Source organism: Hyperolius riggenbachi, chromosome 2, assembly GCF_040937935.1.
Source record: "Hyperolius riggenbachi isolate aHypRig1 chromosome 2, aHypRig1.pri, whole genome shotgun sequence".
Taxonomy (NCBI): domain Eukaryota; kingdom Metazoa; phylum Chordata; class Amphibia; order Anura; family Hyperoliidae; genus Hyperolius; species Hyperolius riggenbachi.
This window is the reverse complement of record NC_090647.1, coordinates 54,089,514-54,105,291: the sequence shown is the minus strand read 5'-3', so window position 1 is coordinate 54,105,291 and position 15,778 is coordinate 54,089,514. Positions and strand designations below refer to the sequence as shown.

Here is a 15,778-nt window from a genome sequence, read left to right as displayed (position 1 = left end):
TGACAGTCCTCAGAAGAACTTTTATCGTGCTGACTTCTTCTATGGTGCTTTAGAGAGTACATAGTCACATTACTGACACTCCTCAGAGGTACTTATACAGTGCTGACTTCTACGGTGCTTTACAGAATCCATCATCATGTCACTGATAGTCCTCAGAGGAGGTGATATAGTGCTGACTTCTTCTACGGTGCTTTACAGAACACACCCATAGAAACACATTTAAAAATGACATAAAACTGACAGAACTGGATTGAAAATGTACAGATTTACGTGTGAGCACACCCACAGAAAAACATACAACAGGACACCTTTTTTATGTGTTAACCAAGCCTTTAAGTGAACCAGAGATGAAGCACCCTCATGTATTTTACCATATATATCGTTGGGAAAAATAGAGAATACACCTACCCTGCTCTCTGTTTCATTCTGCACTGCTCAGTCTGCTTGTTAGCAGCTCTGATAAAATCCCAGACTGAGTATTGTCTGGCTTTGCTCAGGAATCATTATAGCTGTGTCAATATAGGAGAGTCAGAAGAGGGCAGACTTGGCTTTGAAAAGACATCAGAGCAGACAGACGCAGCTATAATGATTCCTGAGCAAAGCCAAACTGCTCAGTCAGGGATTTTATCAGGGCTGATAACAAACAGGCTGAGCAGTGAAGAATGAAACAGAGAGCAGGGTAGATGTTTTCTCTAATGTTCCCAACGATATATATATGGTAAAAAACATGAGGGTGCTTCATCTCGGTTCACTTTAAAGGACAATAATCACAAAAAAAATGTAACATTTAAAATGCATGTGTATGCAAATGTATAAAATGTGTTTGTTACAGAATGAAATGCACTACTAATTATTTTTCTTTTCTTTTTGCTATTTCACGGTCACTCACAGTAGGCAGGAAAAATCTGTCAGATCTTACAGGTTTTGAACTAGTCAATCTCCTCATGGAGGATTCTGAAGGTTTTCTTTATTTTCAAAAGTAAAAGTTGCTCAGTGAAACTGTTAAAATAGCGTACAAGCGAGTAGGGAGGCTGGTTGGCTTCCTTGTATATATCCTTTCCATAGCATGCTTTTCTAAACAAAGGAAATACGAGAACACTCCATGAGGAGATGGACTAGTCCAAAACCTGTCAGATTTTGAGAAAATATGAGAAAAGTAATTTATGGTGCATTTTACTCTGGGAGAAACATACTTCTTATAAATATGTATTTTAAAATGTAGTTGTTTTTGTGACAGTGGTCCTTTAAATAAAATGCAATATTTTGTAAGTGGATATGAATAAATGAATAGATTTAAAGAGCTAGCAACTTTTAAGGCTGGCTGGACACCAACGTGCAGTTCTTGTGATATACAAGCAATTGGTAAGTGAGTGGAAAAGCGATTATTGACAAATGCTGGATTTTAGGACTTACCTATAATATGGTAGCTCACTTGCCGATTAATATCAGAGGTGTCATCATCCCAAGTACTCAGTATGGCCACAACTTCCCCTGGGGCATCACTCTCTTTCACAGATCCTTTGTAAACTTCCTGATCAAACACCGGACCATTGTCGTTGACATCGGTGATGGTTACTGAAACAACAGCGGAAGAAGAAAGGGAAAGTGTTTCTCCAAGGTCAGAAGCCACCACGTTAAACGTATACGATGGGTCCTTCTCATGGTCTAATTCCTTTAGGGTGCTTATCCATCCATTATTCGAATCAATGGTGAAGGTTTCTAAGAGCTTGTCTTCTTCTCGCTCAGAGGATAGGCTGTAAGTAACCTGTCCATTGGCTCCCCAATCGGCATCTACTGCCTTCACTTGGATTATGTTAGTTCCTACCGGCATACCCTCCATTATTACAGCCTCATAATGGGTGGAATCAAAAAACGGTTTATTATCGTTCAAATCCAAAATCTTGATCTCTACGTCAACAGTAATAATAATGTCCACTTTATCTAAAGGTACATTAGCTGCCACTTTAAAGTGGAACATGGGAGTTATTTCATGGTCAACTTTTTTATCTAGCTTTAACATTCCAGTGTCTTTGTCAATGGTGAAAATGTTGTTCTTGTTATTTTCGGGAAATTCGCCATTGACTGTAAAGAAAAGCGCATCTTGGATTGGAGTAATCTGAAAGGAATCTATTGTAGTTCCTATAACGGTATCTTCTGGCACTGAAAAGGTATACTGAGGTTGGGTGAAAGTTGGTAAAACAGTTTCAGATGGGACAACATGAATGTACACAGGAATTAGAGAGTGCTTCATGGGAATCCCACCATCTACTGCTTTTACGAAAAAGGAAAGGACAGTATTTTTAAGCTGGTTGAAATTGCCTTTTGTTACCATCCATCCATTGTCTGGGTCGATTTCCAGAAGATCAGCTACCGAGACAGAAGCCTCGCTGTAAAGTGAATAAGTTATCCTGGAATTTGCGCCATCATCTGTATCAAAGGCTTGGACTTGAGTGACCAGGTGGCCCTTCTCAACATCTGCCTTAACACTTGCCCTATATTCTGTAGCCTTAAACTGGGGAGCATTGTCATTCTCATCCACCACTATCACTTGGACTGTACAGAAAGCGGCACGTCCTCCACCATCTAAGGCACGTAGAAAGATGTTAATGTCTCGCTCAAGAGGATTCTCTCGGTCAAGTTTTTCTGTTGTAACAATTTGGCCCAACGAGTCAATGAAGAAGTGGTTTTTGGCCAAGTCATTTATTATTGTGTAGGTGACATGTCCATAGATACCAGAGTCTCCATCGGTGGCTTTCACATAAATTACCTTGGTTCCAATGGGAGCATTCTCTCGAACTTCAGTCACATAAACGTTCTGGGCAAAGATGGGGCTGAAGAGGTTGGCACCAAGAATCTTTATGTGCACCTGCGCTGTGCTGGTAAAGAGGCCATCAGAGACCGAAATGTTTAAGCTGTGCATTGGCTCCATGCGTTGTTTGCGGTGATTGGACAGAGTGATGACACCACTTTTACTATCCATAACAAAGTTCATGCGATCGTTCCCAGACAAAATACTGTACTCCAGCCTATCGATGTCTGTACTGTCTGCATCAGACGCTTGTACACAGGTCACAAAATGCCCTCTTGGTGCAAGTTCACTAACATAAGACTCGTAAATCAACTGATTGAAAATGGGAGGGTTGTCATTTAGATCTGTTATATAGATAGTAACTAGCACTTCACTTTTGAGGGAGGGGAATCCATTATCGGTTGCCCTGATTTTCAGGACACTCTGTTGCGATACCTCGTGATCTAACAGTCTAGCCGTAAGTATTAAACCACTTGTGCTATCAATATGAAATGAATCGGTGTTGTTAAACATATCTTGAACAATCTGATACCTTATAACTTTATTGTTTTCAGAATCAGCATCAGTGGCTACCACCTGCAGGACTGGTGTCCCAATAAGGGAGCTTTCTGATAGGGTGGCATTGTATGAAGGAAACTGAAATACCGGGGCATTGTCATTAACGTCATTGACACTGATGTCGACAATGACCTCAGCTCGTGCACTGGTAAGTGAGTCGCTGGCTCTTACAGTTAACTTAAATGATGGGTTCAACTCAAAATCCAGTGGGCTTACTACACTTAGCACCCCGGTATCAAAATCTATATTAAACTGATTAAATGGGTCTCCATCAACTATCGTATAAATAATCCCCTGACCTTCTGGGCTTGTAGCGTTAATGCTTAAGATAGGAGTGTTCATTTCAACATCTTCATTTATGAAAGCAGTGTAAAAGGACTTATCGAATACCGGCATGGCCTTGTTGACAATGGTAACTGGAAGCTCAACAGAAGCCGATAGTGAAGGATCACCACAATCTTTGGCAACTACAATCAAAATGTACTCCAAGTTGGAGAGGTCAGAGTCAAAACTTTTCATCAAAGTCACACTGCCATTCTTCTTGTCAATTTCAAAATGGCCATAGTCATCTTCCAGCAGGAAAATCAATTCTCCATTCTTTCCCTTGTCTTTGTCTATGGCAGTGACTTTGTATATAAGTGTCCCAGGCTCAGCATCCACCTGAACAGCTGCATAATATGGAAGACCTACAAAAACAGGAGCATTGTCATTTATATCTTCAATGTTGACCTTGACAACAACCCGGGCCACACGGAGATGGTCTAGTTCTCGACTTGCTTCTACTACCAATTCATAGACTTCTTCTTGCTCTCTATCAAAAGAGATTCCAGTGGTTTGGATAACTCCAGAAGTGGATTTTATTTTAAATTTATTTCCAGGGTTTAATATAGTATATTTTATTGGCTCGTTGAGGCGGTGGCCTACTGCATTCACCACAGCAATTTTTGTGATGTTTGTGGTGTTTTCTGGGATAGAGGCAGAATAAAAGTCTTGGTTGAAATGTAGACCACTGTCCATAGCTTCTTTGACAAGTACGGTCACAATGGCAGTGCTGTAAAATTTCCCATCTGAAACTTTGACCATCAACATGTAATGATCTTTTGATAAGCTGCTATTCTTGACAGTGATTACGCCACTGTTAGAGTCAATGACAAAATGATTTAAATTTCCTTCAGTTAAGGCATAACTCAAATCTGGTGGAATTGCTAAATCAGGATCCCGAGCACTGACTTGCAGAACTACGACACCGACATAGGTTGGCAGAAGTAAGGTGGTTTCAAACACTGCTTCCGTAAACACTGGGGGGTTGTCGTTGACATCACTTACTTCAATGGAAACTTCAACCGGACTTTCAGCAGTGAGCTGTGGACTTCCGCTATCTCTTACATGTACATGGAAATGGAAGTAGGAAATGGTTTCATGGTCCAAGTAGGCTATAGTCCGGATAGCACCAGTGCTGGAATCAACAGTGAAGTATTTCTTGGCAGTCGACTCTACAATTTGGTAGACAAGCAAAGCGTTCTGGTTGCTATCAGCATCGGTTGCTCTTATAACTAATGGGGTTTTGTCGGCACTTCTAACTATGCTATTGATTGGGGCAGCTTCACTGATGCTACCAGCATATTGGGAACTGAGGAACACTGGTGGATTGTCATTTTGGTCAAGAATTTGGATGTTTATGGTGGCATTGGAAGCCATGCCTGCCATGTTGGTAGCTTGAACAACAAGTTGGTATGAGGGTACCCGCTCATAATCGAGGGCTTTTTGAGTTGTTACAACCCCCGAGTAGGGATTGATGGTGAAAGTTCCTTCTGAATTACCAAGTCTGATTTCATAAACTAGAGTAGACTGGCTTATGGCCGACACCAACATGACCGGTGTGCCCACATCCACGTTCTCCTGAACCTCAGCCTGGTACTCGGTCTGGGTGAATTTTGGATTGGAATTATCGGACATGGATAACGAAATCCTGACGATAGCGGCAGCAGAAAGCGGTGGACTGCCGCGGTCTGTCACTTTGACCGACAGCACGAACTGGCCCATCGTGGACATGTCCGGTTCCTTGGCGACGGTGATGATGCCCAAGATCGGTTCAATCTTAAAAGTGTTTGCGGTGTTTCCTAGAAAACAAACAGAAAAACACAAAACATGAGTAAATAAAAGTTATAACAAATCATACAAAATATCATCTTATAATTCTACAACAGTCGGACAAAATCAGTTTGTACATCACGCGTGGGATGGCCTTAAAAAAACAAGGACACTCGGTTACAAGACGGATGGCAGGCTACCTCGTGTCACCTGTGTTAAATGATTTGCTTAGCGGAGTATGAAGGATCAGGTCACTCATGACAATTTATTCTGATAGCCCATAAAGGTTTTACTGTTTCCAGTTAGGACGTAAAGGCATGTTTGTATTCATTGCAAAGTGCGGCAGTTTGTGCAGTGTCATGAAATTCACGTATTTCCTTATTTACAGCAGACGTGAACTCAGAACGTCCTCTCTGCTCTAAAAGATATGCAACAGCATAATAACCTTTAAAGAAAAACATGTCTTTGTTACAGCTGATACAAATCCTGCAATATATCTGCAGTGTGTCTACTTCCTGCTTTAATGGAAGCAGACATCCGGTGTCTGCTTTTGGCTTTTGTTGTGGCTCCCCTTTCTTGTGCTGCAGGGCCCCCTATTTCATATGCAGCCCCATTCTTTCATCAACGGCTCCCTTGAGCATCAGTTCTCATTTTGTATGTGTTGCTCCCCATTTTTAACCTCCTCTTTCATCTGTAGCAACCCCTCTTTCATGTCCAGGTGTCCTCTTACGCTGCAACAGCCCAAGGCCCGGGCCTTTGTGGCCTTTTAAGAAATCCGGCCCTGCAAGGAAGTGAACGCTATTTCTTATAACGCTTCGTAGAACTAAAAAAGGAACTGAAAACAGAAATGTGGGTAAGAAGCCAAATGCAAATTTGCGTGGGGGAAAATGCTCAAAACAAATGCAGTGGAAACAGACTCTACATTTTTATACATTTTTTTTTTTTTTTTACAAAACAATTGTTTTCGTTTTTCTTATTCTGCTCAGTGCAGTCAACTTTTAGACGGCATTGCTTGTAGGTGGAGTTAGAACAGGGGTGTCAAACTCAACCACGCAAGGGGCCAAAATCTAATGCTGGGTACACACGATGAGATTTCCCGTTCGATTCCCGGATCGATTCGATTAAATCAAACATGTTCGATTGGATTTCGATCGATTTTTTCATGATAGGTATGCAAAATCGACGGAAAAAACGATCGAAATCCAATCGAACATGTTTGATTTAATCGAATCGATCCGGGAATCGAACGGGAAATCTCATCGTGTGTACCCAGCATAAAACATAGTCTAAGTCATGTGCTCATTTGTTTATTAAGATTTAACATTTAATGAACTGTCTCAAACTAAGTGGTGTAACTATAGTGACCGTGAGGGCCTGCTCTTCCCTGCAGAGTAGCACAGTGGAGCAGTTTAATAATGACCTGCTCCAGTGTTGCTTTGGGTCTCCTCTGATCTTCCTGACAGCCATATGCTCTATGCTACATACTTCTGCCTCCTGAGGCTCTATGCTACATACTTCTGCCTCCTGAGGCATGTCACGTGATAGAGAGAAGGAAGCATGGAAGCACAGAGTGTGCAACTGCCAGGAAGAACAGAAGAGACATAACAAACTGCTGGAGCAGGTTAAATATTACAATTCTATGTGGGGAGATGGTGTCAGGGGGAAGGTGTGTGTGTTTAACCAGTGACCAGGAGAAGGTTGGAGGTCCCCATGCTAATTCCGTTGGGGGTTTGCTACGGGGGTTATTGCTGCACCCCGACTTAGTCTGACAACGTTTCAGTCAGAAACACTGTCATCGGTGTGCTCCTCTGGACAGGAAGGCAGTGTGCTGACTTTCTTTTATTGCTTACGCTACTGGACCATGGAGGGACACATAGATGCAGTATGGGTGAATCCCGTGGTGGTGGGAGCACCAGGCCTCGCCTGCACTCCCCCTCTTGGTGTCGTATGTGGGTTTTGGGGCCCAGCTGATGGCAGAGCCCAGGGCCCCCTTCTGTCATGTGCACCAGTGTTTGTGTTTATGGCCACATGAAATGGCAAGGAGGGCCGCATTCGGCCCATGGTCCTTGTGTTTGACACCTGCATACCTCCCAACTTTTTGAGATGAGAAAGAGGGACACTTAAGCCACGCCCCTGCCACACCCCTTGTCTCGCATACCATAAAGATTTCATAAGAAATATAAGTTGATTTATAATTCAAACCACACTGGTCCTTTCTGCCCTGGTTCATTATCCTTCATAGTAACATTTTATAATTAGTAATATATAAATTTAAAGGATGGGAGTGAAGTTTAGAGTCAATCACATTTATATATATATATATATATATATATATATATATATATATATATATATATATATATATATATATATATATATATATACATATATATACACACACACACAGTATATGTACATAGAAAGAGTGACAAAGTCCTGAAAGAGGGACAAATGAGGAGGAAAGAGGGACAGAGGGAGAGGGCTCCCAATGAGGAACTGGGACAGTTGGGTGCTATGCACCTGTGAGTTAGAGTTCCTTTGTGAACATAAATGAAGACTCCCGATAGAAAAGCATCCTGAACGGTTTAGTAAAGGGTGTATAAAAAGAAGCAGGTTCGCTGTACAATGTTTCTCAAGCAGTCTTGGAAAAGGCGGGGATGAAATGTGAGAAAGCCCCTCTTCTCTTAAAGCGTAACAAATTTGTGCAACAGCTGCCAAGCATTGACCATGCGGGGAAACACTAGAGGAATTCTGAATTACATGGGGCATAAATATAGCACCCCTAGGACCTGACGGTACTGTGCGGGGCAATCAAATCCCTGCATGAGCTCCTTTCTCACTTTCCTCTGTATGGCTATTATTTTTCACTTTCAGCCTCCAGAATGCGGCGACACAGAGGGAGTTATTACCGGGCAGCCCTGAACTGCTCTCTACAATCCTGGAAAGCAAAGTTTGTATAATAAAATAGATCCCACGGTAAGAAAAGTTTTACAGACTTTCCAAACTATTTTTTTATTTGCTTCAACTTTTTCCTGTTTTGATTTTTTTAATTTGGTTTGTTCGGTATATACGAAGGTATCTATCTATCTATCTATCTATCTATCTATCTATCTATCTATCTATCTATCTATCTATCTATTCTATTTATGACGTAGTGTTGAGCTTAATGAATAGAATTACCACCAGTGTGATTAACTCTAGTTGGCGCCCCTTCTCAAGACATAATGAACAAATCTTAGCAAAGCCACAACTTCCTCCTAACCAACCGACACATCTAGCACTCCTATGCATTTCTACAGGACTTTACTAGAGCTGCTCCCATCCCGTGGAACTCTCTACCACTGGCCATCAGCGGTCCATCACCCTGTCAACTGGAAATCAGGAGTCGATCCTCCGGGTGATAGTTTGGGACCTAGACTGTACATACACTGTTCTGTTACTATGGAGCAGTGAGGTGGGATGAACCGCGCTGAACGATGGAGCATTTTCCGGTGTGCGGGGTAAGTGGGAGAAAAATGCACTGGGGGGTGTCAGACGTTGTGTTAGATAAGGCATACTGGAACTAAAGGCGGCATCAGTAGGCTCCTGTACACACGCTACTTACTCGGTCTTTATTGGCCACGCCAGCCGAGCTCAATCTAGCATGTGTACATAGCTTAAAGGAAAACTGAAATAAATCTGCTCCATTCAGCAGCTGTCCCCTTCGAAAACTGCAAATGCAGCCCTGGGACGCGCGCCTTGTAAATCACTCTTCCATAGACAGGAGCAATCTGTAAAAATTGCAACTCCCAGCTAAAGGAACGCGAACGAGGAGGTGCAGGGACACGGCCGCACATGCACAGTAGCCCGGGACTGGCACAGCTGCTGAATTACCCTGACAGGGCCGGTGCTAAACTTTTTGCCACGTATTTGTAAGAGCCCCCACTTGACGTGTTTGTGTGTAAAGCCAGACCGGAGAGGAGAGATACATCTGGCTGTGCATTGCACTGACTACAGCGGCGCCTCATGTGACCCAGCAGCACGTAACAGGTCACATGAGGCACTGCTGTAGCCGTGGATGGGCAGATAGAGATCCCATCACTGGAACGCTGAGAGCAGGGGAGTGAAGCAGCGCCATGGATCTAGGAGAGGGGAGATGAGGAGAGCAAGGAGGGAAACATATGGGGAGGGGAGACACCTCTTGCCACTCTCTAATTGTTACTGCCCTGAAGCAGATTATTCATGTTGCTTGATGGAAGAACCACCACCTGGACATCAGGGAACCTGAAGGACTACAGGGGCCTGGAAGAAGCCCCAGGTAAGTTAAAGACCAACTCCAGCTAAAAAAAGGGTCTGAATGGCGATACATATATGTAGTCTAGGCACTGTGTACAGTTAGATGAACATATAAAGTTTACATCTGGTACATCATATTGGATAGAACAGACTCACTTTTATATCTGTAAGCAGGGCCGTGCAGAGGGTCCTTAAGTGGGGGGTGCTCAAATTTAAAAAAGGGGCCTGGCAATGCCTTCCCCCGCATGCCCCCCCACCTCGTTTTTGGCTAGGGGGTATTGATTGTCATGCTGCTGAATGCAGATGCTTGGTGCCATGTGGGTTCTGGGTGTGAGTACAGAGTGTCATGTGGGTTCTGGCTATGGTTGGGTATCGAGTGCCATGCGGGTGTTGATTGAAAGTACTTAGTGCCATGTGAGTTCTGGGTGTAAGTACTGAGTGTCATGTGGGTTCTGGCTATGATTGGGTATCGAGTTTCATGCGGGTGTTGATTGCAAGTACTTAGTGCCATGTAAGATCTGGGTGCATGTACTGGATGTCATGTGGATGTTGGGTGCAGCCAGGTACTGGATGTGACATGGGTGTGAATACTTGTCGCCATGCCTGTACTGGGTACTGGCTATGGGTGGGCTTTGGGCATCACATGGGTTTTGAATGCAGGTACTTTGGGTGCGGGTACGGGTTAAGTAGGTGCTTGGTGCAGATAGCAGGTGCCATGTGGAAGTTGTGTGCAGGTGTGAGTACTGGGTGCAATTTTAGGCCTGGGTGCAGATACTTGGAGCTTGATTCACTAACCGGTGCTAAGTGTTAGCAAGTTAGCAGTAAAGTCTGTATCAAGCTGCTTTGGGTACCAAGGTCTACTTTGTATTGGGTGTATATTTGCAGTGGGTGCTATGCAGTATTGAGTGCTGAATGAGTAGCAGATGGTGATAAACAATAGTGGGTGCCATGTGAGTGCTAATTGGTACAGGGAGCCATGTGAGTGTTGGACATGAGTGAGTAGGGAGTGCCATGTGTGGCCTGGATGTGTGCCATGGGAGAGTACTGAGTCTTATATGGGTTCGGACCAAGGATGGGTACTGGGTGCTATTTGGGTGCTGGCCATGGATGGGAACTAGCCTAGGTGCATGTAATGGCTTTGGAACTTGGTGACATGTGAGTACTGTGCCATGTGGGTGTTGATTATGGGGGTATGTGGGTCTTAGGTGCAAATACTGAGTGCCAAGTGGGTACTGAGAGTGAGTACATGGTGACATATGGGTGATGGGTGCTGGCTAGTGGGGTATTTGTTGTCATGTGGGTGCTAAAGGCAGATGCTGGGTGCCATGTGGGCTCTGGGTGCTGGCACAGGGTGTCATGTGGATTCTGGCTGTATGGGTGGGTATCAACCATCATGTAAGTGTTGATTGCAGGTACTCAGTCCCTTGTGAGTTCTGGGTGCAAGTACTGGATGTCATATGTGAGTGCTTGGTGTGGGTGCTGGGCACCAAGTGGAGGCTTAGTGCAACTGGAACTACTGCAGATGAAACATGTGGGTGTTGGGTGCAGGTACTGGGTATCACATAGGTGCAAATACTTGGTGCCATGCCTGGGTGCTAGCTATGGTTGGGCATTGTGTCATGTGGGTTCTGAGTGCAGGTACTTTGGGTGCGAGTACTAGTTATGTGGGTCCAGATAGTCTGTGCCATGTGGAGGCTGTGTGCAGGTGTGAGTAATGGGTGCCATGTTGGGGCTGGGGCTGGGTGCAAGTACTGTGCCATGTAGGTGTGAGTACTGGGTGCCAGCTATAGGGTGAAGGGGTGCAGGTATTGGGTGTCATGTGGCTGTTTGATGCAAGTACTCAGTGCCATGTTGAGGCCGGATGTGAGTATTGGGTGGAGGGTGCTCGGTGCAAGTACTGGGTGCTTGCAATAGTGGGGGTTACTGGTTGAGTGTAATGTATGTGGGAGCTGAATATATGGTGGGATTGTTGTGGGTGCAAGGGGTGGGAGATCACTGTGGGTACTGCTATGAATGGCATAGCTGCTGCTAGGGGAGGTAGAGGTCAGTGTGGTTGCTGGGGGAAGGGTAGGTCACTGTGGGTGCTGGGGGGAGAAGTAACTGTGGGTGCTGTGGAAGGTAGAGGTCAGTATGGGTGCTGGAGGAAAGAGAGGTCACTGTGGGTCCTTTGGGGGAGATCACTGTGGGTCTTGGGAGGTAGAGATCATTGTGGGTGCTGGATGAAGGGGAGGTCACTTTGGGTGCTGCTATGAACAGCATAGTTGCTGCTAAGGGAGGTAGAGGTCAGTGTGGGTGCTGGGGGAAGGGTAGGCTACTGTGGGTGTTGTGGAAGGAAGAGATCAGTATGGGTGCTGGAGGAAGGGGAGGTCACAGTGGGTGCTGGAAGAAGTCAGAGTGGTTACTGGAGGAAGGAGTGGATGCTGGGTGTTGGGAAAGGCCACCGTGGGAGCTGGCAATGGGAGAGGTCACTGTAGGTGCTGCTTTTGGGATGGAATGTCCCTGTGGGTGCTGCAGGGGACAGGAGGGTAGCCACTGGGGGAGGGAAAAATCTTTGTGGGTGCTGGGGGAGGGATAGGTCAGTGTGGGTGCTGGGGTAGGCAGGATCACTGCTGGAGCTGGAGAGGGAGAGGTCACTGTGGGTGCTAGGTGGAGGGAGAGGTCACTGTGGGTGCTGGGGGAGGGAGAGGTCACTGTGGGTGCTAGGTGGAGGGAAAGGTCACTCTGGGTGCTAGGTGGAGGGAGAGGTCACTGTGGGTGGTGGGGGAGGGAGAGGTCACTGTGGGTGCTGGGGGAGGGAGAGGTCACTGTGGGTGCTAGGTGGAGGAAGAAGTCACTGTGGGTGCTGGGGAGGGAGAGGTCACTGTGGGTGCTAGATGGAGGGAAAGGTCACTGTGGGTGCTGGGTAGGGGAGATGTCACTGTGGGTACTGGGGAGGGAGAGGTCAGAATGGGTCCTAGGTGGTGGGAGAGGTCACTGTGATTGCTAAGTGAAGGGAGATGTTACTGTGGGTACTGGGGAGGGAGAGGTCAGTATGGGTCCTAGGTGGAGGGAGAGGTCAATGGGTACTAGGTGGAGGGAGAGGTCACTATGGGCACTGGGGAGAGAGAGGCCAATATGGGTCCTAGGTGGAGGGAGAGGTCACTGGGTCCTAGGTGGAGGGAGAGGTCACTGTGGGTACTGAGGGTGGAGAGGTCAATATGGGTACTAGGTGGAGGGAGAGGTCACTATTGGTGCTGGGGGAGGGAGAGGTCAGTATGGGTCCTAGGTGGAGGGAGAGGTCACTGTGATTGCTAGGTGAAGGGAGATGTCACTGTGGGTACTGGGGAGGGAGAGGTCAGTATGGGTCCTAGGTGGAGGGAGAGGTCAATGTGATTGCTAGGTGAAGGGAGATGTCACTGTGGGTACTGGGGAGGGAGAGGTCAGTATGGGTCCTAGGTGGAGGGAGAGGTCACTGTGATTGCTAGGTGAAGGGAGATGTCACTGTGGGTACTGGGGAGGGAGAGGTCAGTATGGGTCTAGGTGGAGGGAGAGGTCACTGGGTACTAGGTGGAGGGAGTGGTCACTATGGGTACTGGGGAGGGAGAGGTCAATATGGGTCCTAGGTAGAGGGAGAGGTCACTGGGTCCTAGGTGGAGGGAGAGGTCACTGTGACTGGGGGAGGGAGTGGTCACTGGGTACTAGGTGGAGGGAGAGGACACTATGGGTGCTGGGGGAGGGAGAGGTCAGTATGGGTCCTAGGTGGAGGGAGAGGTCAGTATGCAACACTAGGATTTCTGTCTGGGCTTCTTCACTTTGAAAGTGTCCCAGGCGGGGGCGGAGCTTCCCGCGGGTGGGCGGGGCCTATCGCGGCCGGGGGCGGAGCTTATTTTGCACGCGAGTGGGGCTTTTTTTTGAAGATTTTGAAAAGGGGGGTGCCTGGGCACCCAGAGCACCCCCCTGTGCACGTGCCTGTCTGTAAGTAGCACTCCCGTATTCCTCCTGAAGCTGAAAGCAGTGTGCCCGCCTCTTCAGCCTGGTTAACTCCCCTGCTCCTCCCTCCCCTGCTCTCTGCCTGCCTGGATCAAATTACTTCTCTTTTCACAGCGTGTAGGAGAGAGGAGACACTGGAAAACTGTTGCAGCCTATCTTATCATGCCTGTTTGCTATAATTCTTATTTCAGATGTCTGTCTGTCTGTCTGTCTGCCTAGATTAGATCACATGGACATGAGGGGAGGAGTTATGACATCAATCCCCCAGCATCCTTTGCACCTCTGGTTTGGAAATAAAAAAAAAATGTCCCAGGACCCAATTTCAAACTGGGGCGGGGATTTCAAGACTATATGTGGAATACGGACCCTGGGGGGTGAGAAAATCACACATTATCATGAGTGAGTTTATATATCTTGGCAACTTATTAGGTTTAAAGAAAACTGAAATTTAAAATGTAGGTACTTTTTTTTTTGTAACACTAATTTTTATTTTCTAATATAAGCATAAGGACAGGAAATCGTACAGGCCTTCGTGAGTACAATTGTGCAAAAGATATCCAAAGTTGGTATGACATAAGTATACAATATAATCAAGAGTCATCGCATATATAATGTTTAAGTCTAGAACCGGGCCTAGGATAAAGAAGGAATATACAAGTTACGTTATTAATCCATAGACTCGGAAAGTTGAATCATACAACTTTAGATGGTGAATTAAGTCTCTTGTCATCAGGTGCAGGAAGTATGTAGGACTTCAATATAATTTCGTCAGGTTGAGATATTATGAAGGTAGAAATCAAGAAAAACTATAAATGGTCCTGCTGTTTAGGTTGTTTTGAGTACAAAAGGCCTGGCTTCTGATAACCGTGTAATAATAGTAAAATAACATGAGAGAAGGTATAAAAATAGGGAACTAAAAAGAGAGAACAACAACGTTTGAAAACATGTTGAATCAATGGGTCACAGTGGTTGAGAGCCAGGCTAGATCTGGAATCTTTGTAAGGTTTAATGAGATTTAAAGAGACACTGAAGCGAAAAAAAATGATGATATTATGATTTGTATGTGTAGTACAGCTAAGAAATAAAACATTAAGATCAGATACATCAGTCTAATTGTTTCCAGTACAGGAAGAGTTAAGAAACTCCAGTTGTTATCTCTATACAAAAAAGCCATTAAGCTCTACGACTTTCAAAGTCATGGAGAGGGCTGTTTTCTGACTTTTATTATCTCAACTGTTAATTAACTGTTTTCTTTTTCTCTGCCAGAGGAGAGGTCATTCGTTCACAGACTACTCTGAAAGAATCATTTTGAATACTGAGTGTTGTGTAACCTGCACATATTAGAGAATGATGCAATGTTAGAAAAAACACTATATACCTGAAAATAAAAATATGAGAATATTTTATTTGCTGCTAATCTAGTAATTATTCATAGTACACAACCAATTCATTATATCATATATTTTTTTTCGCTTCAGTGTCTCTTTAAAGGGCCTGCTGAGTCTCCTGACCAATCTTTAAGAAGTATCCTTTTATTTAAGGAGCTATTTGCCCATCATGGGGGGAAAATGTAGGTACCGTACTTTTAAACTGGCCAGGTTTGTTTCAGTGTAGGTACCCTTTAAGTTAGTCTTTAGGAATAGCAGGCCTCTTGGAACAACGTGTAACGTTGTGTATACATAAATCAGGCTTAGTGATGGTTCATTGTGTTGTATCACAAGTTGATAGCTATTGCGTCACAAGACATAAATAGCATGAAAGTTGTTATTAACCCTTGCTTGTATTCTCTACTCATCCCACTCATCAGTTGACTCCCCCAGACTGCGGAGACTCAAGTTCTCTGTGACATTTAGAGAATGTCAGTGGTTTCACAAAATCTGTCCAAAGTGTGAAGTGGGAACTGTGACATGTACGTTATTCAGATAACATTTGCAGATCCAGGGGTCTTCAGTAATTAAACTTTCACAGACAATCTGTGAAACATCTGCACTAAACAAAAAGGAACTCAAATCAAGGCCTAGCGTCATATGTCACATCTCAGAGCTCAAGCCCCATACACTCTCACAACTTTTCTTG

The 15,778-nt window shown here is 44.9% G+C and overlaps 1 protein-coding gene across 9 annotated transcripts in view; it reads right to left on the bottom strand.

The window, feature by feature from the left end:
• The window catches only part of FAT3 (FAT atypical cadherin 3), an 863,405-nt gene that overhangs the window by 156,609 nt on the left and 691,018 nt on the right, over positions 1-15,778 (bottom strand). For all 9 annotated transcript variants that reach the window (XM_068266799.1, XM_068266797.1, XM_068266801.1 and 6 more), the window contains one exon: positions 1,414-5,487. In XM_068266799.1, coding sequence (XP_068122900.1) covers positions 1,414-5,487 — 4,074 coding nt within the window. The remainder of the gene's footprint in view (positions 1-1,413; positions 5,488-15,778) is intronic.